Source organism: Telopea speciosissima, chromosome 4 (genome assembly GCF_018873765.1).
Source record: "Telopea speciosissima isolate NSW1024214 ecotype Mountain lineage chromosome 4, Tspe_v1, whole genome shotgun sequence".
Lineage (NCBI taxonomy): Eukaryota > Viridiplantae > Streptophyta > Magnoliopsida > Proteales > Proteaceae > Telopea > Telopea speciosissima.
This window is the reverse complement of record NC_057919.1, coordinates 16058537-16084719: the sequence shown is the minus strand read 5'-3', so window position 1 is coordinate 16084719 and position 26183 is coordinate 16058537. Positions and strand designations below refer to the sequence as shown.

Here is a 26183-nt window from a genome sequence, read left to right as displayed (position 1 = left end):
CTTTTATTGTACTGAGCTACAGATACTGCTGGAAATTTTTTATTTTCCTTGCAACCTTTCTAAAATACAAGTATGGATGTCTGCTGGACTGATACAACAATGAGCACCTTTAGTTTCTTTTTCAACTCTTTTAAACTGAGCAAAATACTACGAATTAACAAGAACTATTGCAATAGGCTTAGATGCCCTTGTATTAATCTCATTCAAATTAAAAAGGGCCATTAGCCAGTGCTGGCCACCCACCTATGTGAGGTCTTGAGGGGTGAGTTTGGAGTCGGTCCTAACCTTTGGTATTTTTTGCCTAAAGAGGTTGCCCTCAAGACTCGATCCCAGCCATTTGCCCTGGCAGCCCAATCCTTTTATCATTGTTCAAATTCATGGGTAGTATTTCCTGATATACAGTTCTAATAGTGTCTTATTCTCATTTGATCAATGTCATTTATGTCCTTTATATCTTTTATGGTCTGTCATCCTTCCTTAGAACAGGTATAATAAGATAACTCTTTTTTGTCAGGATTTGATTTCTGGGTCTTTTTCTTTATTGACTCTTTGCATTGTTTAAATCCATCTTTGCCAATAGAAAACCATATTTGGTATTTAAAATCATCAAAACTTGATATTTTTTTTTGTTATTTTAAAATTTTCTGGTTGTATCGGTGATTTTAGTTCGAAAATTCCAGAAGCATATATCTTAGGTCTCCATCTATTAGTTGTATCATGATTTGCCCTTGTTCTGTGAATACATGAAGCAAGCATATGGTTCACTCACAGTGGTTGATCTCTCTCACTCAGGGGCTTGTCGATGGGACATCCACCTCATTCCTTTTGCATTTAACCTTTACCTTCTTTGTTGTTCCTTTGTCTATACATTTTGCAGAAGCTAGTGTGGTCTGTAACTTTGCCACGACTGCACGAATTATCTTCTACATGGAACTTGTTGGGTTTCAGTCTATTAGTAGATATGTTTACTGCTTTGTTATTACACAGTTTCTATACCATCCTTTGTCCTTCCCTTTCATTTTTAATACTGAAATCCATTACTGCGCAGGGCAACTATCTGGGATTGGGACTCAAAAAACCTTTAGGCTGTATTTGACTATGCTTGGAGCCTTGGATAGTCACTTAGCTTTGAACCATATTTCCTTGGTTGTTGTGTATATAAAGTTTTCTTCCTGGTATCTTAATACGTATATTATGACCTAATCAAATTCTCTAAATGCAATTCTCTTGGTTGGTTGAACATCTAACTTGCGTTCTTATATAAATATTGCAAGAACAAAAGGCTCTATAGTTCAGGCACATAAGGTACAATTGCGCACTGTTTTCTTATATAAATATTGCATAGAACAAAAGGCTCTATAGTTGATGTTCATCCTGTTTATTGGTGATGAATGTGGGTTGGTGCAGACTGGCTGGAGATGCCTGGATCTTTGATTCTTCTTCTGGTTGTGGCTCCAAACTTCTTTGCGCACACCCTGAGGAGCAGTTGGGTCGGCCTCATGATATGTCTTGTCATTGGGTGTTATCTATTACAAGAGCACATCCGTGCATCTGGTGGGTTCAGGAATTCCTTCACACGGAGCCATGGTATCTCGAACACACTGGGGATTATCATTTTGCTGGTGTATCCTATCTGGGCCTTGGTACTCCTCATCCTGTAGGCCATCGGACATGCAGTTGTGGACTATCCTTTGCAGCATGAGCAAACATATCATGTGTGTCATTTGTTAGACCTACAAATGTCATTAGTTTCTAGATTGCAATTTGAACTAAACATTTCATTCCCATCATTTGTTGAATCTGTAGTAACCTTTTTTCCCCCTTCAAATGTGAAGCAAGTGAAACGGGTTAACAGAAAACCTTCGTCTATGCTGATCTCAGTAATCTCTATTATTTGGAGACTTTCTCAAGAGTCAAGACAGGGTAGAGAGAAGATGACTTCCTCTCAAGTGTAGAAATGCTTTTATCATCTGAGAATGCAAAATCGACAAGAATGCATATCAAATTGAGTGGAGCCGAAATTAATCCCTTCCGCACCCTGGCCCACTCATCTCTCCTTCAAGCCAAACGAACAAGGCATTACTTTTGACACAAAGCCACAAGCAGTCCATGAAAATCCAAGCAAAGCTTATTCTTAGAAAAAGAAAATAATCATAAAACATTATAGATTATTTGTTTCATGCAAGGGCGTGCAAGGATTTTAAAAAAAAAAAAAAAACTGTTTTTAATTGTTTACCACTGTTTTAAAAAACCAGGGACCAGTTTTATTGGACGGGGCTCATCTACCATGGAATTCATGGATAATACACATAATTGTGCCTGTGCTTGGTGACAGATCCGATGGGGGTTGAAATTGTGTGGAAAGGAAGACGGATTTGGTCAAGTGGTGAGAGAAAGCATGGAGAAATTCAAGACAAGCAAGAGATACATGGACCTTTTCTTTTTTCTGGGGTAAAAATGGACCATTGAGATTCAGCATGCCAATACATTAAGAAGGTATATAATTAAAAACGAAAGAGATCACTGTCTGGAGTGCGGTTAGTGCGGCCAAACATTACCTTGGGCAGAATTTCCGTCTTTTCATGGGGGGGCAACTTTGTGTGCCTCTGTGTCTATGCATAGAAGCCACACAGGCCATATTCTTTTCCCTTGAAACGAATTTGAATCTGAATTTTAACACTAGTGAATCCAGATCATATGCTAGATATCTTAATGGTCAAAATTGCCATTCTTGTGCCACTACTAGGAGGAGTGCCTTATAGATTCCATAGTGGATGTACTGTACATAATAAACAATATTTGTTCTCATGAGAAAGAGGCGGGGTTTCTTCTTTCTCCAACTTTAGTGCTGGAGCGCAAAACAAACACTTTCCCCTTTATCCCTTTCAAACCAAATGAGTAAAGCATTACTTGACACAGTTGAAAGCCATCCATGAGAATCCAAGGCAAACCATGTTCAAGTTTGAGGGAACAAACACTTTACCCCTTTATCCGTTTCAAACCAAATGAGTTAGGGAGGCATTACTTGACACAATTGAAAGCCATCAATGTGAATCCAAGCAAAGCATGATCAAATTTGTGGGGACGTAGATTATTTGTCGGTGATGAGAAATCATGATACCCTTAGGTTGTGTCATTTCCTGCTTGGTTCCTCCATACAGAAGAAGTCCATTGCTCTGTTTTCCCCCCCTATTTGCAATTTTAAGCATTTGGTAAGCTTTCTCACTAATTACGTCGTCCAAGCAGGTGGTTGCTGTGAGTTTCAAGAGCTTGATTCAGATTTCAGGAATCATAACCTCTGTTTTATCTGAATCACTACAATGGATCTCACCGGACCTATATCTGAAGTGGGCAAGATTTTGATTCCTCCGTTTCTACGTCATCTTGGTTATCTTGTTTTCTACAAGAACAACATCAGTGAACTGAGAAACCAAATGAAGAGTCTTGAAATATTGAGAATCGATGTTCAGCGGTCCGTTGATGTCGATCAAAGCAGAGGGCAAGTGATCAAAGAAGTGGTGAAAGATTGGTTAGCTAGAGTTGATGCCACACAGGGTGAGGTGTCGGTGTTGTATGACGCATTTGAAGAGAATAAGGGATGCCTAGGCGGTGACGGCCGTGGCTGCCGTGCTCATTATCGTGTGGGTAAAGAAGCAAAAAGCAAGACCGATGACATCAACAATCTCCGAATCGAAGGTCAATTATTTAATGGCGCCGTTTCAACTCCTCCTCCACCTCCTTGTGTTATTGAATCCATGTCATCATCAACGCTTGATTTCCAGTTTTATGAGCCAACCAAATCAGCCAAGAAGCAAATTATGGAGGCACTAATGGAGGACAAGAAGTTCAACTTGGTCGGAGTTTATGGAATGGGCGGCGTCGGAAAGACGACCTTGATGAAAGAAATGGCCAAGGAATTCCTGAAAGACAAGAGGCTCTTTGATCGGGTTGTGATGGTCACCGTGTCTCAAAACTGCATTTTGACGGAGATTCAACGCGAAATTGCGGAGAACTTGGGTTTCAAATTCGAGGAGGCGAGCGAATCTGTAAGAGCAAGCCGTTTGTTGAATAGACTGGAACAAGAAAAGCGAATCCTCATAATCTTGGATGATCTATGGAAACCACTGTCATTAACCGAGGCTGGAATTCCCTATTATGTAGACAGATTCGGCAAAGGCATTAATGATGGAAAGGGATGCAGTTGCAGCATTATTATCACAACAAGAAGCCAAGAAGTGTGTAATCAAATGCGGACCCAATACAATGTTGAATTGAAGGTGTTACCAGAAGCAGATGCATGGCAGCTATTTAGGGGGAGTGCAGGAAGTGATCGTGTGGACTCTCCAGAGCTGCATGAGGTGGCTCGTGAAGTTGTTAGAGGATGTGGGGGTTTGCCAGTGGCACTTGTTACAGTTGGAAGGGCCTTGCGAGATAAGGACCTGATGATATGGAAAAATGCAGTTACCCAACTGAAGAAGTCGACCATCTCCTCATCGACAATTCCAGGTATGGAAGAAAGAGTATTCTCTTCCATAAAATTGAGTTATGATTATCTTGAAAATGAGGAAATACAATATTGCTTCTTGTTGTGTTGTTTATTTCCGGAAGATTCTGTTATTTCTGAAGATGCATTGTTTCCTTATGTGTGGGGTGAGGAGGTATTTAAAGATATTGAAACCCTTAAAGAAGCAAGGTTTAGGTTGCATACAGTGCTTGACATGCTTAAAAGGTCATGCTTGTTGTTAAATGTTGATGAAAAAAGGGGAGATTATTTTCGGTTGAAAGGTGTTAAGATGCACGATATTGTACGAGATGTGGCCATATGGATTGCATCACAGGAAGAACATGGCTTTGTTGTAAAAGCTAGAAGAGGGCTGGAGCAGTGGCCAGATATGAAAAACCTGAGAAAATGCAAGCGACTCTCACTGATGGGAAATGGAATCGGTAAACTCCCTGAACAAATGGGTTGCGCCCAACTCATGACCTTATCATTACGAGATAATGCAGGTTTGATGGAAATCCCGGCTAGATGTTTTGAGGGTATGATGTCGCTCAAAGTTCTAGATCTTGGAGGGATACGCATTCGTGCACCATCATTGTCATTCTCATGGTTAAGGGAGCTTCGAGTGTTAATTCTAAATTCCCCATGTTACTGGTCAGAAAGTCCAGGTTATTATTTAGATGTGTCGTTGCTTGGGAACATGAAGAATCTTGAAATACTTAATGTTTGTAGTTTACACGTAAGGACTTTGCCACAAGAAATGGGGGAATTGACAAATCTCAAGTCCTTGGATTTGTCAGAAAACCTCGACTTGATTATTCCCCCAACAGTTCTGTCAAGGTTATCTCGCTTAGAAGAACTCAACCTGAAGTATAGCTTTGATAAGTGGGAGGGTGAAGAAGGATCGTCAGATAGAACTGCGGTTGCTTGTTTGTGTGAGGTGGCATCCTTAGCTAGTTTGACAACCCTTGAACTTGGGGTATCAAACATGGAACGTCTCATCAATTCAGTCATTCCGTTGCCTTGGAAAAACCTAACACGATTTTTCATATCCTTGGGAGATGCAATGGTGGCAGTTCCAGATCAAACTAAATATGACACAAGAATGTCTTTAAACGGTATAACAACCCCCATACTTTCCAAATGGGTTGAGAAGTTGTTGGGACGAACAGAGGAGCTATTTATCTTAGATTGCAATGGTCCGAAGAACATTTATCCAGGAGGAGTTATTGGAGAGGGTACTCATCTAAACAACTTGCGGTCTCTCACCATTGAAAGATGCGAAGATCTGGAGCATATTTTGAGCACTGCTGATCATCATCATCAGGTAGAAGAAACAGTCCCATTCAACAGGTTGGAAGAATTAATATTAGGCTCACTAGAGAACTTGAAGAAAATCTGCCATGGGCCGCCTTCTCTGAAGGAGATCAGCTTGGAGAACCTGAGGGTCCTGGATATTTACAATTGTAATATGTTGATTCCAATCCTTCCAGTGAATATCGCACAAGGTCTCGTACAGCTAGAAGAGCTAAGAATTTGGTACAACTCCGGTGCAGAGGAAATAATAGGGCAGGATGATGATGATGATGACAAAGGAAAACAAGGCGGAGAAGAAGACTTCGGTCCTGCTTCCCAATCTAAGGAGACTACGTATTGGAGATTGTTCCCGTTTGAAGCATATCTTTCAAATGATTATGGTGGCTGATCAAGGTCTCTCACAACTAGAAGAAATTAAAATTTATGACTGCCCTGCTTTAGAGGAAATATTTATGAAGAGTAGTAGTAGTAGTAGTAGTAGTAGTAGTGGTACTACTACTACTACTACTACTGATGATGATGGAGAAAACAAGAGCAGCAAGGTGGTGCTTCCTCGATTAAGGGTTCTACAATTGATCGAGTTGCCAAACTTCTCGGGGGTATGCCGAGGGGTGGGATCAGTACTCCATAATTATTTCCCTGCCTGTGAAAGATTGTCCATTTACGGGTGCCCCAATTTGAAAAGGCTCCCTGTCGTCGTAAGTCCAGCAAGGAGCAGCACACCAAGACTAAGGGGGATCGAAACAGAAGAAACATGGTTCAATGATTTGGAGTGGAATGAACCAATTAGTGACGAGCTGCACCTTCAAGAAAGGGTGAAGGTATGTTTATGTATGTATGTATGTAGTTTTATTCTATCCTTCATTCATTAATAATTTCTTGTCTCCTTCATTAATTCTAGAAGAACATGATGGTTCTAATTTATTTGCATCAACAATACTCTCTGTCCCTCTCCCTCTCTCAAAAACAATATATAGTGAAAATAAATATTTCCAGTTTTGCACTCAGTGTGTAGCACAACAAAAAGTCCATTTGTTTAATTTAGTACCATCCAACAGGTTGAATTTTTAAGCAGACGCCCGGCATGGTTCTCTTAGCTAGGAAAGCTGTAGATTCGGGAGTTGCAACAGAGAGGTTGTTAAGCCATGTAAGCTTTCACTTCTCTCTACCTTTTGAAGATGTTTTTTTTTGTTTTTTTTGTTTTGGCCTTTTGGTATATTTATGTCAATTCTCTTTAAATTGCCGAACACATCACTCTAGTGAAAATGCAAATGATGCAATTTGTTACATGTTGATGACAATAATAATGTCTAAAGTTGCCTGCTTCATGCATGGTTTGTCGTTGAGGTAATCTTTTATATATTGCAATAGTCTCGTTTGTTTTTTTCCTCCGTTTGTTTCAGTGTAAAATTTTACCTTACATGAAAATTTTCACTTCAAAAAAAAATTAGATGTAAACTTTTAAATGTTGGAAAATGTTGCAACGTTTGTTTTTTTATGGAAACATACATTATAAAACTTTCAACATGTAAAATTTTACATTTACGAAGTAAAATTTACCGTTGAAAATTTTCCATGTACAATTTTACGCCAAAACAAACAGAGCCTTTTATGGAAAAGAAAAAATAAAAACATCCATAAGGATGTAATTGAACACAATAGTCATATATACCTCTCAAAACTCTCTCTCTCTCTCTCAAAATCCTAAGCTAGTTCAATTTGTATCTAAGACTGGTCACTTCTTTGTACGGTGAAGCTAATGTTTTATATTCCCCAATAAGAAAATGGGGGTGGGAAATTCTTATTGGCTTAGCTATAAGTGTGTGTGAAACTGATAAGGTTGTTGTTCACTCATTTATCAATTTGTGTCTGTTTGTTAAAATTTTATGTAATATATTTACTGTTTACTAGATTTTAGAGTTGAAAATTTTAAATATTTATGAGATATTACATGTTTTATAGGCTTTTACCCTCCTTACCCTTATATATATCCGCTGGGTAAAAGAAAATTTTGCCATGGGATACAGGTAGTTAATAAAGCCTCATCTTTTGCCCAAAACTTAGGGTGGAATCTCAAGGTTAATGTGCTTACCCAACCTGATCATCCATCCTTGTTGACACCCATGTCCATTCCGAAATTTTTCTAAATTAGTCCATTGGTATATTTTCTATTATCCTTCTTGGGTCGTTTTTGTTTTCCCTCTTGAGACTCCCCATCTCTTTCTAGGTGATAAAGTAGGAGAATTTTTTTTTTTTTCTTTTTTGTGTAAAATAGCATTTTTTCGTTGTACAATACAAAAATATGACATTGAAAAATAAAAGAAAATCATTTTACATGAATAATATTTTCATCTAAAAATAACTGCAGAAAAAGAAATAATATAACCTGAAGGGTAGATTTCAAATATCTAATTTTTCTAAAATAAGTTAAAACTAACGAAAAAACATTTATGTTGTTACCATGGTTCTAAGTATTGGTATCGTATCAATGTATCAATCGATATGTATCGTTATGACTGTTACCAGATGCCCATATAGATTAGGAAATCAGTAAAAAAGTGGTTCATTTTTTAATTTACATCAAATATGGACTGATATGGCCTGATCAGTATCGAATCATATCGTATCGATATCGGTGGTGTGTGATACGACCACCAATTTCAATACCTATAACCTTGGTTTTTACTACAATACATTGAGTTTTATACTATAGCCAACAAAATAGGTGCATATTAAAATTGTGAACATTTGATATTTACAATAACTTTTTCGCCGAAGGAGTATCTCACTTGGTAAAGACATACCAACACCTTACAATTAAGAGGTCACAAGTACAACTTTTCTTGGGTTCTACCTATTTAATATATATATATATATATAATATTATAACAAAGCTTATGATGATTTCCCCAATGAACATTGAGTGTTTTTTTTTTTATGGGAACCCAATGAACATTGAGTTGTATTGATTCTTCATATGTAGATACATAATTTCCCCCAAATTACTATTCTTTTTTTTTATCTGAAGGAAGCATTTTTTTTTTACTTTATTTTTTTACTTATGACATAATTTTGTCAGCATATTCTCTTTTATGTATAACTGAGTTTACTTTAGTTGTTCAACTAATTTTGTCTGATTTTTATCCATTTTACATGTTTGGTAGGCTTATTCAGGGTCCCAAAGACAAAGTGCCATCTTACTATATATTGTTGCAGAGAAAGGTGGAGGGTTTGCTTATTTTTATGCATTTATATATTGGTCTTGTAATTATATGGGGAAAACCCAATACATTCACATTAGAACGTACTTATTGCTTTATTGACTATTTTTATGCATATATATATATATACATACATATATTGATCTTGTAATTATATTGGGGAAACTCAACACATTTACATTAGAACTTATTGCTTTATTGATGTAATTTTAATCTGGTGCGAGCATTTATTTTTATTTGTTTATTTGTTATTGTAATTTTTTTTGACATTTCCCCCACCCCCTTTTCTTTTACATTTAATGGATCAACATGCCAAAAAAAATTATTCAAATATACTTGTCATGTACATAAATTATTTGAAATTAATATTCCTTTAGGTTGGTTTATAAATATTTGAATCCATGATCTTTGAAAGTTTCAATGAGCTAGATATAATCAAGAAGAAAAAAAAATCCGCACATAGAAAATGGATAAGATGGTCGAAAGACTCTTCTTGCATTCTTTCTTAAACCTCTTTATCTGTGCGTACTCTCTTGAGATTTGAGGTGCAAACACTTTGTATGCTCTATGGATTGATCTTTTTCCTTCCCAGCTTTTCATTCCCATAAAAAATTTTGGGCATCTTCTTTTTTGGCCATAATTAATGAGATGTTTATATTTTCATTATAAAAAAAATAAAGCTCAAATTTTTGTTTGGAAAAATTACTTCCAAGGTAGTATGTGTGAATACAACAGATGTTTGTCTACCCGATCCTCTCTTGCAATGGAGAGAGAGGTACTATTAGGTCAATTTCTTGGGAGAGAAGTGATAAAAGAGTCACCATCTAGATCTGGGTTTAGGATCCACAAATTTCTTTTTTCTTTTTAAAAATAGATTAACTCTCAATGAAATGGTCAAAACAAGAATTTACGTTAAGTGTTAGGTTGCGGACGCGGGGAGGTGTTAGGCACCGGATCATTTGGCCTTCAAATTATTTATTAAGTATCATGTCTAAATTCTCCTTTGTGCATATTGGGGTTGAAAATTATGGAATCATTTATGTAGCAAGGTTTTAATAATTGGTATCGGTATTGATCAATATCGATTTGGATCGACCCATAACGGTCCGGATCAAACAGATATACCAATGTTTCCTTTGAAAAAACTGAATTTATTTTATAACTTTACCCCTGTCCATACCGATCCACCGATCCGATACAAATTCCTCAAACCACCATGATCTGTAGTTGAGTACCTAGCCCAACTTGCATATAGTTCATAACATTTAATAAAAAAATAAAAACCAATCAAACAGATGAAATGTATCTAGTCCCAGTCGGTATCAGTTAGATAAATGGAAATGAGTAAGTTGTAAATGACTGGAAATACATAATCATAACAGAATCAATAGTTCGGAAGGGAAGCCGATCATAGGTGATTATGTTATTACTTTAAAAAAAAATAGAAATATTAAGACATCTAACGGATCGAATTCATTGACTTCTTTGTTTTTTGTCTTCTTCTCAAGCTTGGCATCATTGGATGTCTGAGTTGCCATGTGTCGACATCTTCACTCCAAACTGCATCACATTGCGCTTTTAAGGAATTGAAGAAGATTTTTATCAGAGGTGATCCCTCAATGTAAAATCTAAATTGGGGTTTTTCACATACAAGAACTAGAATACGAATCAAATAAATATCGGTGAATGGAGACATACCTTGCACCGCAGTACGTTGGAGAAGATTTGATGCAGTTTCCAATGAATTTCTCCTTCTTGGTTGTGGATCTTCCACATCACCTCAAACCTCCTTGTTAGCTCTTTTAGTTTTGTGGTGAAGTTGAAAAGAATAGAATGCATGTTGTGAGAACCCAGAATAAAGTATATATAATACTATCCTGACCTTAAAACTTAGAACCACAACGGGTTAAGCTAACATATCCTTAAACTGGAGAGTGAACCGAATCGATCTGTGTAACTTGATTCCCACCAATTAATCAACCTCAATAATTAATTTTGTCCAAAAAAAATTTCAAAAAATCCTCTCTGATTCCCTAAATATGTGGTGCGATGCAGTTCAAGACTGAAAGCTCGACACATGAAATGTGTTAAATCCCATGTTGTCGAGTTCGAGAAAAAAAGACTGGGTCATACATGGTTTTAGAGTACATATCGGATCGGGTAACGATCACCTTCAAAACCAATAGGGATCCCAAACCAATACGACATGGATCAGCTGTATCGGGTGAATTTACCTCTAATTTTCTTTAAAATATGTTTTTTATTTTTTTACTGTTTCACTTTCAAAACCGTGTCTGATACCGATACCTCAAACCATGGTGGAAACACTGGTGTGACACCGGTATTCCCACTCCCCAATTGATAGAGGATCCAATCCATCAGATGGAGGACGTAATATTAATTTTTCCAATCAGATTGAAATCATTCATTTGAAGTTTGAACCTTCATCAAATGAATGATTCCAAATTGTAAATGATCATAGTCATTATTGAATTAGTGATGTTTAGTGATTCCCTTGGTTTAAAATGCTCTCTCTCTCTCTCTCTCTCCCCTTGATGTCCCGTTGGACTCGGCAAGGACAAGGAACGAGGTATTTGAACGTCTTCAAAAACAAATTTCAAGGATTAGGTCTTGATTACGAACCATGCTAAAAAGTTTTAGTTGTAGAAACCAAGGGCATCGGGTTTACGAATGTTCTAAACGTCAACTAGAAGCTCAAGTCCACCTAGCTGAAGCAGATCTCTTATAAATTTAATTATATTGAAATGCTATTCCTATAACCCTCTAAAATCTTGAGCTCAATTTTTAATTATTTTAGTACTTATTTTGGCCTTAAGAAAAATATTGATTTTTTTTTCTTCCGATCCAAAGCTCAAGTCCACCTAGTTGGAGCAGGTCTCTTATAAAATTAATTATATTGAACTGCTATTCCTATAACCCTCTAAAATTTTGAGCTCAATTTTTAATTATTTTAGTACTTATTTTGGCCTCGAGAAAAATATTGATTTTTTTTTTCTTCCGATCTCTACCTTTCTGAGGGCATGAGTGTATCTCACCTTTTCGAATAGACTGGCTTCTTACCCTCCAAAAAAATATTGATTTTTTTATTTATAAGCTAAACAAATATTGGTTCCTTTATTGCATAGATTAGGGGTGTCAAAACATAACTCGAATTGCTAAAATCGACCGACATAATTTGGACCGAACCGAACCAATCCTTATCAGATTGGTTTTAGCTTGAGGTATGACGGGACCGGTTGAAAATCGGATCGCACTGAACAAACCGATAACTAGACCAAAAATCAAATCGATAAAAAAATAATGAGCATGACGTTATGAATAGGTAAATTGATTTAAATATTAATGAGAAGATTTATGGTTGTAATGGGAATTGTTATCAATGAGTATGAGGTTATGAATAAAGAAAATGATTTCTAACAATGCTTTTTTTTTTTTGCTAATGGTCAGCAATTTGTATTAATATGAAACATAAATAGTACAGCTAATAGCCTTTAACCAGCCAAAGGGGAAAAAACCAGCGATTCAAAAGATCCTGGCATACTAATGACTCAACACATTACTGAAATCTATAGTTAGGTTGCCCAAGAGCATCCCCCCAATGTTGTTAGCAATGAAGCTTGGAGTAGAGTTCCAATAACATGTTGTTTTCCTCTTGGCTGCCAAGTTGGCGAGGGCGTCCGCTGTTGAGTTTGCCTCCCTGTAGCAGTGTGTGACCCGCCATTGAATAGAGTCTAGGAAAGACTTTGCTGTCCACCATTCTTGCAAAAGATTCCATGGTAAATTCTCTCGAAAGTATTGCCGCCACTGCAGCTTGAGAGTCGCTTTCAATCCACAGCTTTTCCGGTTTCAAAGTGCTAGCTATCTTGATGCCGTGAGAGAAAGCGCCCATCTCACTCTAAATTTGTGCCTGTCTCGAGGTAAACCGCAAAGCATTTCTTGACTATTCCAAGGTGGTTTCTAAAAATGCCTCCTGCCCCAATTGATCCCGGGTTACCTAAAGAGGACCCATCAATATTCGTTTCCACCGAGTTTAAGAGGGGTGTTTCCATTTTACTTCCCTAATGATCTTGGGAGGGGTTGTTGTCTGCGCAACCTTGAGAGCTCGTGCCAATATGAGCTCTTGGACTGAGTGAATTACCGCTCCTTTGGCCCTTGTGCATTCCACCATTTCAATCGACATAATTTGACCACTTGAGATGGTGTTCTCTGTTGGTTTTCATATCGTCTTCCTGCTTCGCTTCCTACCATAAATACTTGCAACCAACAACAAGAAGAACTTTCCATGCTCGAGGTAGAGGAACCACCTTGATCTTCCTGCGCCCACCATGAGAAAAGTCTTTCAATTGTAGGGAATCCTCTCCATGCTTGGTTGAAACCATACATAATCTCCCTCCAAACATGGATAGAAAAAGAGCACTCCAAGAAGAGATGCTGGCTGGAATCACAAGCTGCAAAACCAAGGTCACATCGAGAAACTATAGGAACAGTTTTACGCCTCACATTGTGATCAGTTGGGAGAGCATCATGCACTAATCGCCAGCCAAAAATGGATGTTCTAGGGAGGAGATCTCGATCCCAAACCTCCAAAACCCAGCTCGATTTTGCTGCCTTTACTCTAGTGGCTTCCCAGGCAGATTTTACCGAAAAAAACCCAGTACTTGTGTGAGCCCAGAACCGCTTATCATCTTTGTTGGTACAAGAGATTACACTCTCCACAATTTTATCAAAAATCTACTGTAGTTGGGGTTTTGGACCGTTGGAAGTGACCAATCTCCATCTTCTCTCGAAGTCTCCATCTGCCAATAGATTGTTTGGAATGCGATAAGGAAGTAGGAGATTTTCAACACTATCACTTCCAATCCATTTATCATACCAGAATTTGGCAGTATTGCCATTCCCAATCACCCATCTCTCTGCATTTTGCACAAAATGCCACACTTTTCTAAGTCCAGGGAGAATAGAGGAGGATCCAACAAATTTTTTCAACCCTCCATCTTTTCTCATAAATCTGCATCTTAAGAAATCAGTGAAGGGGGTGTTATCCACCTTGATTGTCCAAGCTAGCTTTGAAATTAAAGCTAAATTTAGGTCGCGAAGGCGTCGAATGCCTATACCTCCCTCAGCTTTGGGCTTGCACATGCGATCCCATTTAACAATGATAGCTTTCTATGTTTCCGCCTCCCCAGTCCAAATAAAATTGTGGGTCCACCTTTCCATGATTCCAATAGCACGAACCGGCCAAAGATAGATTGAAAAGTTGTGAACAGGAATGCTGCTCAACACGGACAGAACCAATTCAATGCGACCAGCCAAAGAAAGCATATGCCCCTTCCAAGAATTCAGTTTTTGCTTGAACTTGTCAATGAGTGGCTGACTTATGTCGTTCTTAACTCTGCCTTTCACCAACTTGACACCCAGATACCTTGTGGGGACTAACAATGCTTCCATTGATCTCCTTGTTCGCTATATAAAATAAGTTGGACACTTAAATGAATGATTTGATAGTAGGATTCATTTTGTGATTTCAATGTTAGTTATCTTTCTTATTGATAACTATCCATTGATTTCAATATTAGTTATCTTTCCATTATAATGATGAACAACCTTGGAAATAAAAGGCTTTTAGATTAGTAGATCGAAGGCGGAGTATATGATGTGCAATTTTAGTTATACTATGATGAATATTGACATGATACGAATTGTGGAAAGAGCGATATCGCAAAGTGACTATTTTAGATTTATGGAGTCAATCATAAATAAAGAAGGTGACATAGAGGACGATGTTTCACAGAGAATAAAAGTTGATGGATGAAGTGGAGAGGTGCGTCCGGAGTATTATGTGATTGACGTATTCCTTTAAAACTTAAAGGAAAGTTTTATAGGACTATTGTACGACCGACTATGATGTATAAGGCAGAATGTTACACACTTAAGAAGTGTCATATTGAGAAGCTTGTGTAGCATAGATGAGGATGTTAAGATGGATGTGCAGAAAAATTAGGAAAGATAAAATAAGGAATGAGCGTATTAGAGCTAACTTGGGAATTACCCCGATCAATGATAAGCTCCGAGATAGTCATGTCCAATAGAGGTCTAGGGACGCCTCAGTAAAGAGGAGTGAGATGATCCCGACTAAAGATGCTAAAAGAGTGAGGGGCAGGCCTAAAATGACCATAGGAGAAGTTGTGTGGAAGGACATGCATAATCTAGGTTTTGTACCAAGTATGACCTCGGATAGAGCCTATTGGAGGGCAAGGATCCATGTAGAAGACCCCATTAAGCCGAGATTCTCCTGACCTACTGGGTTGAGCCTCTTTCCTCTTATTTTCTTCTTTTATCTTATTATTTTCCAACTTTCATTTGTCATTTTTCAGTTTTTCACTTCTCATCTCTTTTCCCCATCTCTTCATTCCCCTTTCTCGATGTTTAGACTTCAAGCTTTTTACTAATTTGGTTTATTTGGATCCATGTAGCCGACCCCATTAAGTTGGGATAAGGGTGAGTTTGTTGTTATTGTTGTTGTTGTACAATGATAAACAATGATTTATCTACAAACTCTATTTATTTATTGATTTCAATATTGGTTATCTTCCCCTTACAATTTATTCATCTTTGTTCTGATTACAACATGAACACATCAAATCAATTTCCTATTATTGGTTGTATAGTTATTAGCTTGGGGAAGATGATTTAAATAATTTTTACGGAATCTTTTCTCACTACAAGTTATGAATGTCAGATTGCATTGTGGTTCAAGTCTGAAAACAAATTAATCGATCTAAATTAGCATTAACCTGATAACGAAAAAGCTGAAATAAACCAAAATCGTACCGGACCAAAATCGAAATGATCGAAAACCAAAGTTCCATAAGTTTTAGTCTCACCCATTCCCAAATTGAAACTGATTAAACTTAACTGAAACAGGACTGAACCAACCATTTGACACCCCTAGCATAGATCATGTGTTCAAACGATTTTCTAGCCTATAACAATAATTGTTGCTTAGTTGACAAAGATCAACATCTCACAAATAAGAGGTAATGAGCTCAACTCTCCCCGGGCCCTAACTATAAAAAATAAATAAATATATAAGGGTGAGTCTGTTTGTAGCCAGACCATTCTACCCTCCATCTAATGACATGGCATCATAATAAAAGACCGAATGATGTGATTTCGCAAGAGAGACCTGAGCAAGGGTACCTTTCGAACCCTTTTCTCCCTTCCTAACGTCTTCTTTGCCGACTCCCTCATCTTGTCCCTCCTTCACCTCCTCTGCTACGGGCGTCATCGCTTCCTCCTCACTCCTAACTACACCCTCGCATCCTATGAAATAAGTAATTGATTGATTATAAATCGTATTATGATATGAAGAAATACAAAGAGAATATATAGAAGAAGACTCCATGCAATAATAGGAAACCTATATCGCATGGAGTAAGAAGAGAATCCTAATACAACTAATACAAAACAATATAAGAGATGGAGAAGGAAACTGCTTGGAGGACGTGGCAGTAATATCTCGATCTCCACCGCTAATACTCTCCCTCAAGTTGGAGCGTGAAGATTGCGAACACCCAACTTGGAAAGAAGGAAAAGAAATTGATCTCGACCGAGAGCCTTGGTAAGGATATCCGCTAGTTGTAAACCAGAAGAAACATGAGAAGTGGTGAGACAGCTTGACTGGATACATTCCCGAACGACGTGACAGTCGATCTCCATGTGCTTGGTGCTCTCATGAAAGACGGGGTTGGCGGCAATATGAAGGGCAGCCTGACTATCACAGAATAGGCGCATAGGAGTAGGCAACGAAATACCCAAATCATGTAAGAGTGTACGTAACCAAACTAACTCACAAGTGGCGGCGGCCATCGACCTGTACTCAGCCTCGGTGGAGGACCTTGAGACCGTGTGTTGTTTCTTGGATTTCTATGAGATGGGGCTGGAGCCAAGAAACGTAATGTAATCGGTTACAGAGCGGCGAGTTGTCGGGCAGGAGGCCCAATCAAAATCTGAAAATGCAGTTAGTTGAAGGGAACTTGAAGCCGAGAAGAATAGCCCAGTACCCGGAGCCAATTTTAAATACCTCAATAAGCGAATAGCCGCATCCCAGTGAGGTCGCCTAGGCTGATGCATGAATTGGCTTAAGGTATTAACTGCATAAGTGATGTCTGGATGCTTGATGGTCAGATAAATAGACGCTCGATGAGCCGACGGTATGGAGAGGGATCAGAAAGGATAGGGCCATGATCCACGGCCAAGTGGTGATGCTGTTCCATGGGAAAAGAAACTAGGCGGCTGCCAAGTAAACCAATCTCGGTGAGGATGTTGAGGGTGTACTTGCGTTGATTCACGAATATGCCGGTGGGATGGCGAGCGACCTCTAAACCAAGGAAGTACTTCAAGGCACCCAAGTCCATTAATTTGAAACGAACTTGGAGAAAGGATAGTAAAGCCTGTATGGCAAGAGAGTCATCACCAGCGATGATGATGTCATTGACATAAATAAGAACTGTTGTGTAACTGCTCTTAGTGGCTTTGACAAAGAGTGAATAATCGGCCAGGGACTGCCGGTAACTAGCTGCGACGAGAGACCGAGTGAGAGTTGCAAACCAATTACGGGACACCTGTTTGAGGCCGTAAAGAGAGTTGTGAAGCTTGCAATAATGGGACTCCCCCTGTTTGCCATAACCCGGGGGGAGGCGCATGTAAACATCTTCATGGAGGTCGCTATGAAGGAAGGCATTATTGACATCCAACTGATGCAAATGCCACCCACGGATGGCAGCGACGGCAAGGAGGCAGTGAATAGTGACAAGCTTGGCGACAGGAGCAAAAGTGTCAGTGTAATCCAACCCCTCTTGTTGGGTATACCCCTTTGCAACGAGACGAGCCTTGTAGCGTTCAACGGAGCCATCAGCCTTGTGTTTGATTTGTACACCCACTTGCATCCAATGGGTTTCTTACCTGCAGGAAGAGGCTGCAAAGACCAAGTGTTATTCTGCTCAAGGGCCAAAATTTTAGCCTCCATGGCGCGTTGCCAGTGGGGGTGTTTGACGGCATCACAAAAGGATGTGGGTTCAATGTCAGATGAAATAGCAGTGAGGAAAGCAAAATGATGAGAAGAAAAAATTGAATAATCTAATGTATCATACAAGGGATAGAGAACATTACCAGTCGAAGAGGGTGTGACGGGGGGGAGCTGAGCATAGGGAGTGTAGCCGAACAAACAAAGTCCTACAAGCGGGCTGGGCGTGAAGTAACACGGTCAGAGTGACGGGGAAGTGGTAAAGCGGGCAGGTCTGGGGAGAGGGGGGAGGTTGGAGACGAGGGGGGGTAGGCGAAGAGGGAGGAGGTGGGGGAGAGGAGGTGGGGGTGGTGGAGAGGAGGTTTCGGGTGGTGGAGGTGGTGGTGGGGAGAAGTCGGGTGCGGGGAGGGGGAGGACAGAAGTAGAAGGTGGTAAGGGGGAGGGGCGAAAGGGGAAGGTGGTTTCATGAAAAATCACGTCACGGGAAACAAAGTGCTTTTGGGTGAGAGGGTCGAACACGCGATACCCTTTCTGGCCGTATGGGTAACCAATAAAAATGCAACGAGTCGCACGGGGATCGAACTTGGTACAACCAGGGGCGTGGTTGTGCGCATAGCATAGATAACCGAAGACGCGTAGGTGGTCATAGGAGGGGGGTGAGCCAAAAAGGAGCTCATGGGGCAACTTGCCACGGAGATTGGGTGTGGGGTGCGGTTGATAAGGTAGGCGGCGGTCAGAATACAATCCCCCCAGAAATGGAGTGGTAAATGTGCTTGAAAACGTAAAGCACGGGCAACGTCAAGGAGGTGATGATGTTTGCGTTCAACAACACCATTTTTCTGTAGTGTGCCAACGCAAGCATGTTAATGATGGACACCATGGGTGAGAAAAAATGAGGTCATGGGGTAGGATAAAAATTCCTTACCATTGTCAGTGTGTATTTGTTTGATTTGAACACCAAATTGGGTATGCACCATGGAAAAAAAAAAATTTAAGATGAACGTAAGTTTCGAATTTGTGGCGCATTTGGGAGTGTGCATAACAAGAGGCGCACCACTCTTATTAGAAATAAGGGGAGATAAAAGAGAGAGTCTATCATGAGATGGGTGACCCATGCAAGCATGCCATAAGGTGGTGGTTAAAGCATGAGAAGAAGGTAGCGCCGGTGGAGACGAAGCTGGAGGCGATGGAGTAAAAAGGTAGAGCCCATTACGCAGGGTCCCCACCCCAATCACGTTCCTCGTTGATAGGTCCTGCAAAACACAAAAATTGGAGAAAAAAATGACAGCACAATTGAAGGTGTTAGTAAGCTTGCTAACAGAGAGGAGATTGAAAGTAAATGCAGGAACATATAAAACATCATGGAGGGTAAGGGAAGGGGTGAGGCGATGGCTGCTACGATGGGTAACGGGGAAGGTGGTGCCGTTGGGAAGACGAACGGGGATAGGACAGGGGACAGCGGTAGGGTTAATGAGGGATGAAAGATCACAGACCATGTGATCAGAGGCCCCACTGTCTAGCAGCCATGAAGAGAAACCCGTACCTGTAATAGAGAAACATGATCCCGTACCTGCAAGATGGGCACTCGTGGGAGTGGTGTCAGTGCCGAGAAGAGAGAGTAACTGCTGGAGCTGCTCGGAGGTCAAACCCGGAATGGGTGCAGTAGTCGATGAAGACCCAGAAGAGGACAATGGCGCAGTGGAAGTGGCTGAAACCTGATGAGCCGATTTGAACCCGCGATTGGAAGAAGTGCCAGGCGTGGATCGTCGATGGCGTGAGTGGCCAGGGGGGTAACCGTGAAGAGGCCAGCATGTCTCGCGTTTGTGCCCATAAACCTTGCAATGATCGCAAAAGGGGCGATTGCGATTAGGGTCACTATTCCCTTGGGAGGAACCTAATTTGAGGTTGCGTGGATCCGAGGAAGACTGAGTGGATCTATCGGCAGCCATGGCAGTGGAGTCAGGGAGAACAGTCGTTAGAGAGAGAGACCGTTGTTGCTCTTCTTGTAATATGAGATGATAGGTACGATTGACATCGGGCAAGGGGCAAGGGATCCGTGGAGAGGATCTGCGAGCGAAGAGCGGCATAAGAGTCAGAGAGACCCATGAGGAACTGATAGACACGCTCCTGTTGGATCATGGAGTGAAGAGAGCCTAGAGTTCCACAGACGCATGAAGGCGTGGAAGTACAGGCAGCAAGCTCATCCCATAAGATCTTGAGGCGAGTAAAATATGCAGCAAGAAGGTCGGTTCCCTGTTGAATGGTTGCAATGGACCGTTTCAATTGAAATATGCGAGAAGCGTTGATGCGAGAGAATCGTTCTTTAAGATCCTTCCAAACAGAGGAGGTAGTCTCAGCGTAAATAACACTGTCAAAAATCATTTGGGTGGGGACATTCAAGATCCAAGACAAGACCATAAAGTTGCAGCGATCCCACAGTTGAGATTCCGAGAGCGGGGAGACGGGTCATGACAACGAACCATCGACGAACATCATTTTATTCTTGGCAAACAGCGCCATGAGCATGGAGCGGCGCCATGTTGGATAGTTATCGCCGTTTAAAGGAACGGTAACGAGGACTGCACCAGGGTTATCGGAATGGTCGAGGTGAAACGGTGAAGAGGGATCGACACTGCCAGAAAGAGCAGTGGAAGGGGAGAAGAACCAGGGGGAGGAGAAGAGGATGGCTCCATGGTGCGGGCAGCAGAAGCAACGTACTGGGCAAACAAAAAAAGAAAGGCGCAGATGAAGATCTGAACGTGAGGGAGAAGAAGCCGTGAACCTGCTAAACTGATACCATGTGAAATAAGTAATTGATCGATTATAAATCGTATTACGATATGAAGAAATACAAAGAGAATATATAGAAGAAGACTCCATGCAATAATAGGAAACCTGTTGGAATAGGAAACCTATATCGCATGGAGTAAGAAGAGAATCCTAATAGAACTAATACAAAACAATATAAGAGATGGAGAAGGAAACTGCTTGGAGGACGTGGCAGCAATATCTCGATCTCCACCGCTAATACATCCGCACCTACATACATACCTACAGCAAAAATAACACCACTACCGGCAGCATCGTCGCCGCTTCCACCAGCACCTTTGTTGTTGCTATCTTTCTCAACTGGCCTCGGCGCCTGTGGAAGCTCGCTTTTCTTCTTTCCAACCAACAAAAACTCTGTAATATAATGTTTCAGGAAATCCAATCAGTCTAGGTCTCCCTCTTTTGGCAACTTAGCTCGCAGAGTCACCATTCAATATGAAGATAGGTTTCGTTTTCTTTTTTCTACGCCACAAAACCACACTCATGTGGGTGGAACAAAGAAAAACGACTCTTTTGCATACAGACAGAACCCATTTGAGTTGCAAAACTTTCTCTTTTAACAAAATCACTCGGACTTGATAGGACTAGAAATAGTGCCAAAACAGAGATAGTTGCAATGGCTTGCAGATCCATCTTCTTATTTTCGATCTCCCTATTATAAGCCTCAATTACCACGAAGGATTGGGAAGGACAAAGTTGCTCGGAGGGATGCTTGCAGAAAGGGATGGGTGTTGCAAGAGGAGAGGAAGAGGTAAAGTGAAATTACAGAAATATTTTCACTAAAAAAGAGAATAAAAAAACATAACAAAAGATAAAAAAGGAAAAATAAAATGGGTTACAACAATCAATTGTAACCACCTCGGTTACAAACAGCTTTACCCAAGATATATAATTAGCAACAATTGAATGTCACAAATGATCCCATGAAAACAATTGAATGCCGCTAATTAATCATTTGCATTTTACTTTCTTTTTGTTTGGAGTGATGGGGATTCTCGAGTTTGCAATTTGTTTAATTTGCTAGCCCAAAGGGCTTGTGGGCTCCAGCTAGGATTTCTTTTTCTAGTACTCTAAACGATATTCTTCCTTATCTTAATTAATGTTTATTTTCTTTTTTCATAAAAAAAAAAAAAAAAAAAAAGGGTTAACCCAAACTATTACTTATAAGAGATGGTTTTCCACTTTTCCTCAAGCCACGGTGAAAGAATTTCTTCATCAATGGCTATCATTGGGCTTAGGGAGTGCCGGGAACAGTAGAGAGTATTTTGAACCTCCAAATTGGAGGAAAGATAATAATAATGACCCTAGATTTTAGATTCAGAGTTGTTCCTTTACCGTGGGTGAAGAAAAAGTTTCTCTTTGCTTATATATCCAACTTCTAACCCTTCCATGTGGTGAAACTAGATGTAATTGTCTTTTTCTTTTATGAGAAGTATTTGCTTTGATGTTAAAGGATTTATTAGTATCTGTAATCGGGACCAACAGCTGCCAATCCCCAGTCAACTGAGGTGGCGAGGCAAGGATACATTGGGATGGGGCCCGAGCATTGTGGACCGTCGAATGTGCGTTACAAGCCCTGCTACAGAGGATCCAAATCTGATACATTGACCATTTGACCCAGACATGCTCGACAAAATTACAGCTATCCCACATTGGGATTCAGCTCCTATGCAGTGCGGCACAGTGTGTAGTGCACATCCAACAGCTGAGCTGCCACGATGTACATCAGAATGTATGCTGGCATGTGCATCATGAGTGCCCAACCGTTGGATGTGCACTACACACTGTGCCGCACTGCAGAGGAGCCCAATCCTCCCACATTGACCCTGCTAATGTGGCCATTCCAGATCCTTGTCTGACACTTAAAAATAAAAGAAGAAACAAAAATTTGATAATTGGAGGAGGAAATTAATCGTACCCACTTGTTAATTCAATCAAATTCGGCTGGTAATTGAACACGTGGTCAAATACGAAGAAAGAGGAGAATAGGACTCAAATGGGAAAGAAGGCCTGGGCCGTCCAACGAGCCGTCAAAAACCTCATCTTTTTCCCTTAAATTTTTGGGAAATCATATAGCTTTGTTATTTTCTGTGGTGTGTACTGCTTTCACGTCTGGGTTTAGCTTAGCTGTTCATTGCTTGGGGGGGAAGCTGACGCTGTTGCCCTGAAAAATCTCACTAGTCATCAGGGCCCAGTGGAGTGAAGTTTGTTTGTTTTTTTGTTAGTGTCCACTTACAAACCAACAAACGAACGAACGTAGAGAAAGAAAGAAGGAAAGTAAAGGAAAGGAAAGGAAAGCTCACGTTCTCTTCCAGTGTCCACTTCACGGCTACATGTTCACCGACGACCACGCCTGCTTCCTTGATGTTCGGAGATAGACTGCCCATCACGTCACTGATAAAAGTTCAAACCCAGGAATGAATCTCTCTCTCTCTCCTCGGTTTTCTGCAACTTCAACGATGGGCTGCACAGTCCAACAACCCAACAAAAAACAGATACAATTCAATTCGACACGTTGATGACGACATAAGAGCCACGTGGATATCATTTTCTACGTTATTTCTTAACCTTGCAGGCTGGCTGGCCTTGTCAGTCGTCCTCCATTTCCCTCCGTTAATTTAGTCTGTTTTGTTTGTTTGCATTGTTCAAACCTCAGAGACTTCAAAACCAACCTCTCCAAGTAAAATGCCTCTCACATCCCGACAATCTCAGCTAAATATGCTGCGAATGTTCTGTTGTACACATCCCTCTTCCCACTTACTACGAATCTTTCTATCTTTTTTCTTCCCCAACCTCTCCCTGCAGACACACTATAATAGGACTCAACCCCAGAAGACATTCTTCAATTTCAGTTTTTCAAAAACCCAGAGTACTACCAAGTGTTAACTCAACCTCATTTGTCATATAACTCTTTACCACAACACCAAAGCTCAACAATGGCAGGGGTTAGTAGAATGCTTCACCTGTCCTCTAGGCATCCACACCAGTTCAATTGTATGTCCTCTTCTTCTTACCTCAACTCCGGTAGTTCCTCATCATCAACATCGATGAAATGCTTATTAGGCAAAGCAGGGGTGACCGGAGAGAAGGAAATTTATGCAAATAGAGAGAAGAAGTTGTCAGTTGCAGTCAAAGCATCGACGGCTTCAAAGAGTATGATTTCCTTGGAGCCACAAACGAAAAATGGAATCAGTCTGCTTTCCCTGCTGGCAAATGCCACAGAAACAGCTCTCAGGATCTTGAGGCACTCTATGAACAGGAGAAGATCATGGAAGCTCCAGGCTGAGATGCTCATGGAGAAAGTAGGTGCCTTTATTCTTTTTTCCTTCACCCCCCCCCCCCCCCACTAGTTTTGGTATTTAACTCCCATTCCTAGTTACACATTAATGGTACTAGAAGTGTAATCATTCACACCTTCGTTAAGACTTACTTAACTAAGATCTTAGCTTTCTACCAAAGAAAAGACACAAGGGTAAGATCTTAATTTTGTGGCTTTATCTCCCATGCAGACAATCATTGACTGCAGGTTTTTCACATTGTTTGCTGTTGCCGGATCCTTGATGGGCTCAATCTTGTGTTTTGTCGAGGTACTGCATCTAAACACTGAAGAATTGAGTTATTTTTCTTAAACCAGATTTAATTCTCAAGAAAATTGGCCATTCTCAAATTAACTTTTCTCTTTCTTTATTTGCTACTGAAATTGCAGGGTTGCTTCCTTATTCTTGAATCATATTTCAATTATTTTCATATGATGATGAAACACTCAGATCATGGACATGTTATCGACCTACTTATGGAGGCTATAGGTTTGCTTTTCTCTCACACAGTGTTTGTGTCTTTCCCTTCCCTACCCCCCCCCCCCCCACCCCCCATAGAAGTAGAGGACATTAAAATAGTTGGGATTTTTGGCTGCTAAGAATTAACACATGATTTTTTATTTTTTTTTGACAGATATGTTTCTTGTTGGAACCGCCATGCTTATTTTTGGGATGGGATTATATGTTTTGTTTGTCGGTTCCAATTATACAAAGATGAAGGGTACAGGGCTGATTCCTCGATCCAACTTTTTTGGGCTCTTTCAGCTTAAGGTCAGTATATTGCCTTAGTCATTACTATTAAATTTCATTCATGTTTTTATCCATTTTCAAAAATTTATTGCAAGACATTTTGTCATATTTATATGTGATGTAGGACACTATTCCAGTATATAAACATAAAATAAGCTAAAGTGCTTACAAAGAATTGGGAACGAAACCGGATATACAGATTTGCCATTGGTTACAGTTAATAATGGAGATTTAGAGAGTTCTAGAATAGAATATGGTGAAATATGATTAGTCATAAGAGTATAAGAATCTATAGGAGAAATGCAGCAAAGAAAAAGAAAAATAAAATAGAGAAATAGTGCAAAGTAGTAATAGCCAATAGGTTCTGCTGGGCACACCAATAAATCTCTAAACATTAGCATTACAGAGAAGAGGTAGTTTCACCTCAGATGAACAAAATAAAAGACACAAAAGTTTACTAGACTTAGTATTTGACAATTATATGCGTAGACAGGCTCAACTCAGATGACCAAGAATAAAAGACACAAAAGTTCACTAGATTTAGTATTTGACAATTATATGTGCGACTGACTTTGATTTTTCCTTTTTTTGCAACTTATGGAGATATGCATCTCTTCCATGCATGCATGTTTGTAGATCTGCATATGCATATATTATTGAGCTTGATCAAGTCTGTACATTCTCAGATGCTCCCAGCTTGGGTGGAGATGCAGTCAATATCTCAGGCAAAATCAAAAATAGGGCATGCTGTGCTGATGATACTCCAGGTGGGTGTGTTGGAGAAGTTCAAGAACATACCATTGGTTACTGGGCTGGATCTTGCCTGTTTTGCAGGGGCCATAATAGTTTCTTCAGCTTGCATTTTTCTTCTCTCAAGACTCTCCATGGATGGAACAAAAGATGGAAGGTAGAAGACCAAAATGGCTTGCATGGCTTACGGGGCCAAAAACTAACAGTTCTCTTTCAATCATACAGATTCTTTTTGTTGTATAAAGTATATGTCCAAATACCTTTCAGAAAGCAAAAGAGTCCTCTATGTAATCCAAAGAGTTAGTGGGAAGGGAGAAAAAATAAGAAAAATAAATAAAAGGATATTTTTTGTAGTAAAACTGAATATGTCTAAATACCATTAAGAAAGCAAACGAGTCCTATGATGTAATCCAAAGAGTTTTTAGAAAAGAAGAAAAATGAATAAAAAGGAA

General features: G+C 39.9%; 3 protein-coding genes across 3 annotated transcripts in view; all 3 read left to right on the top strand.

The window, feature by feature from the left end:
- Positions 1–20428, top strand: part of LOC122658187 (cold-regulated 413 plasma membrane protein 2-like) — a 27767-nt gene extending 7339 nt beyond the window's left edge. The window contains exons 4-6 of the mRNA XM_043853098.1: positions 1408–1657; positions 5455–5457; positions 20414–20428. Coding sequence (XP_043709033.1) covers positions 1408–1657; positions 5455–5457; position 20414 — 254 coding nt within the window. The 3' untranslated portion in view covers positions 20415–20428. The remainder of the gene's footprint in view (positions 1–1407; positions 1658–5454; positions 5458–20413) is intronic.
- On the top strand, positions 5885–6968 carry LOC122658188 (putative disease resistance protein At1g63350). Its single transcript, XM_043853099.1, has 3 exons — positions 5885–6280; positions 6332–6639; positions 6877–6968. The coding sequence occupies exons 1-3, from the start codon at positions 6076–6078 to the stop codon at positions 6913–6915; spliced, it is 552 nt and encodes a 183-aa protein (XP_043709034.1). The 5' UTR covers positions 5885–6075; the 3' UTR covers positions 6916–6968.
- LOC122658186 lies at positions 10696–26183 on the top strand. The gene is made up of 7 exons (XM_043853097.1): positions 10696–10704; positions 13503–13508; positions 23788–24216; positions 24424–24501; positions 24621–24720; positions 24866–25002; positions 25668–26183. The coding sequence occupies exons 3-7, from the start codon at positions 23851–23853 to the stop codon at positions 25890–25892; spliced, it is 906 nt and encodes a 301-aa protein (XP_043709032.1). The 5' UTR covers positions 10696–10704; positions 13503–13508; positions 23788–23850; the 3' UTR covers positions 25893–26183.

Excerpts from the sequence above, each read along its gene's own strand:
- LOC122658188 (XM_043853099.1), top strand. The coding sequence starts at position 6,076 with ATGATGATGATGATGACAAAGGAAAACAAGGCGGAGAAGAAGACTTCG. Across the intron at positions 6,281-6,331 it reads GGAAATATTTATGAAGAGTA|ATGATGATGGAGAAAACAAG; the intron begins GTAGTAGTAGTA and ends CTACTACTACTG. Across the intron at positions 6,640-6,876 it reads ACCTTCAAGAAAGGGTGAAG|GTTGAATTTTTAAGCAGACG; the intron begins GTATGTTTATGT and ends ACCATCCAACAG.
- LOC122658186 (XM_043853097.1), top strand. The coding sequence starts at position 23,851 with ATGGCAGGGGTTAGTAGAATGCTTCACCTGTCCTCTAGGCATCCACAC. Across the intron at positions 24,502-24,620 it reads CAATCTTGTGTTTTGTCGAG|GGTTGCTTCCTTATTCTTGA; the intron begins GTACTGCATCTA and ends CTGAAATTGCAG. Across the intron at positions 25,003-25,667 it reads TTGGGCTCTTTCAGCTTAAG|ATGCTCCCAGCTTGGGTGGA; the intron begins GTCAGTATATTG and ends GTACATTCTCAG.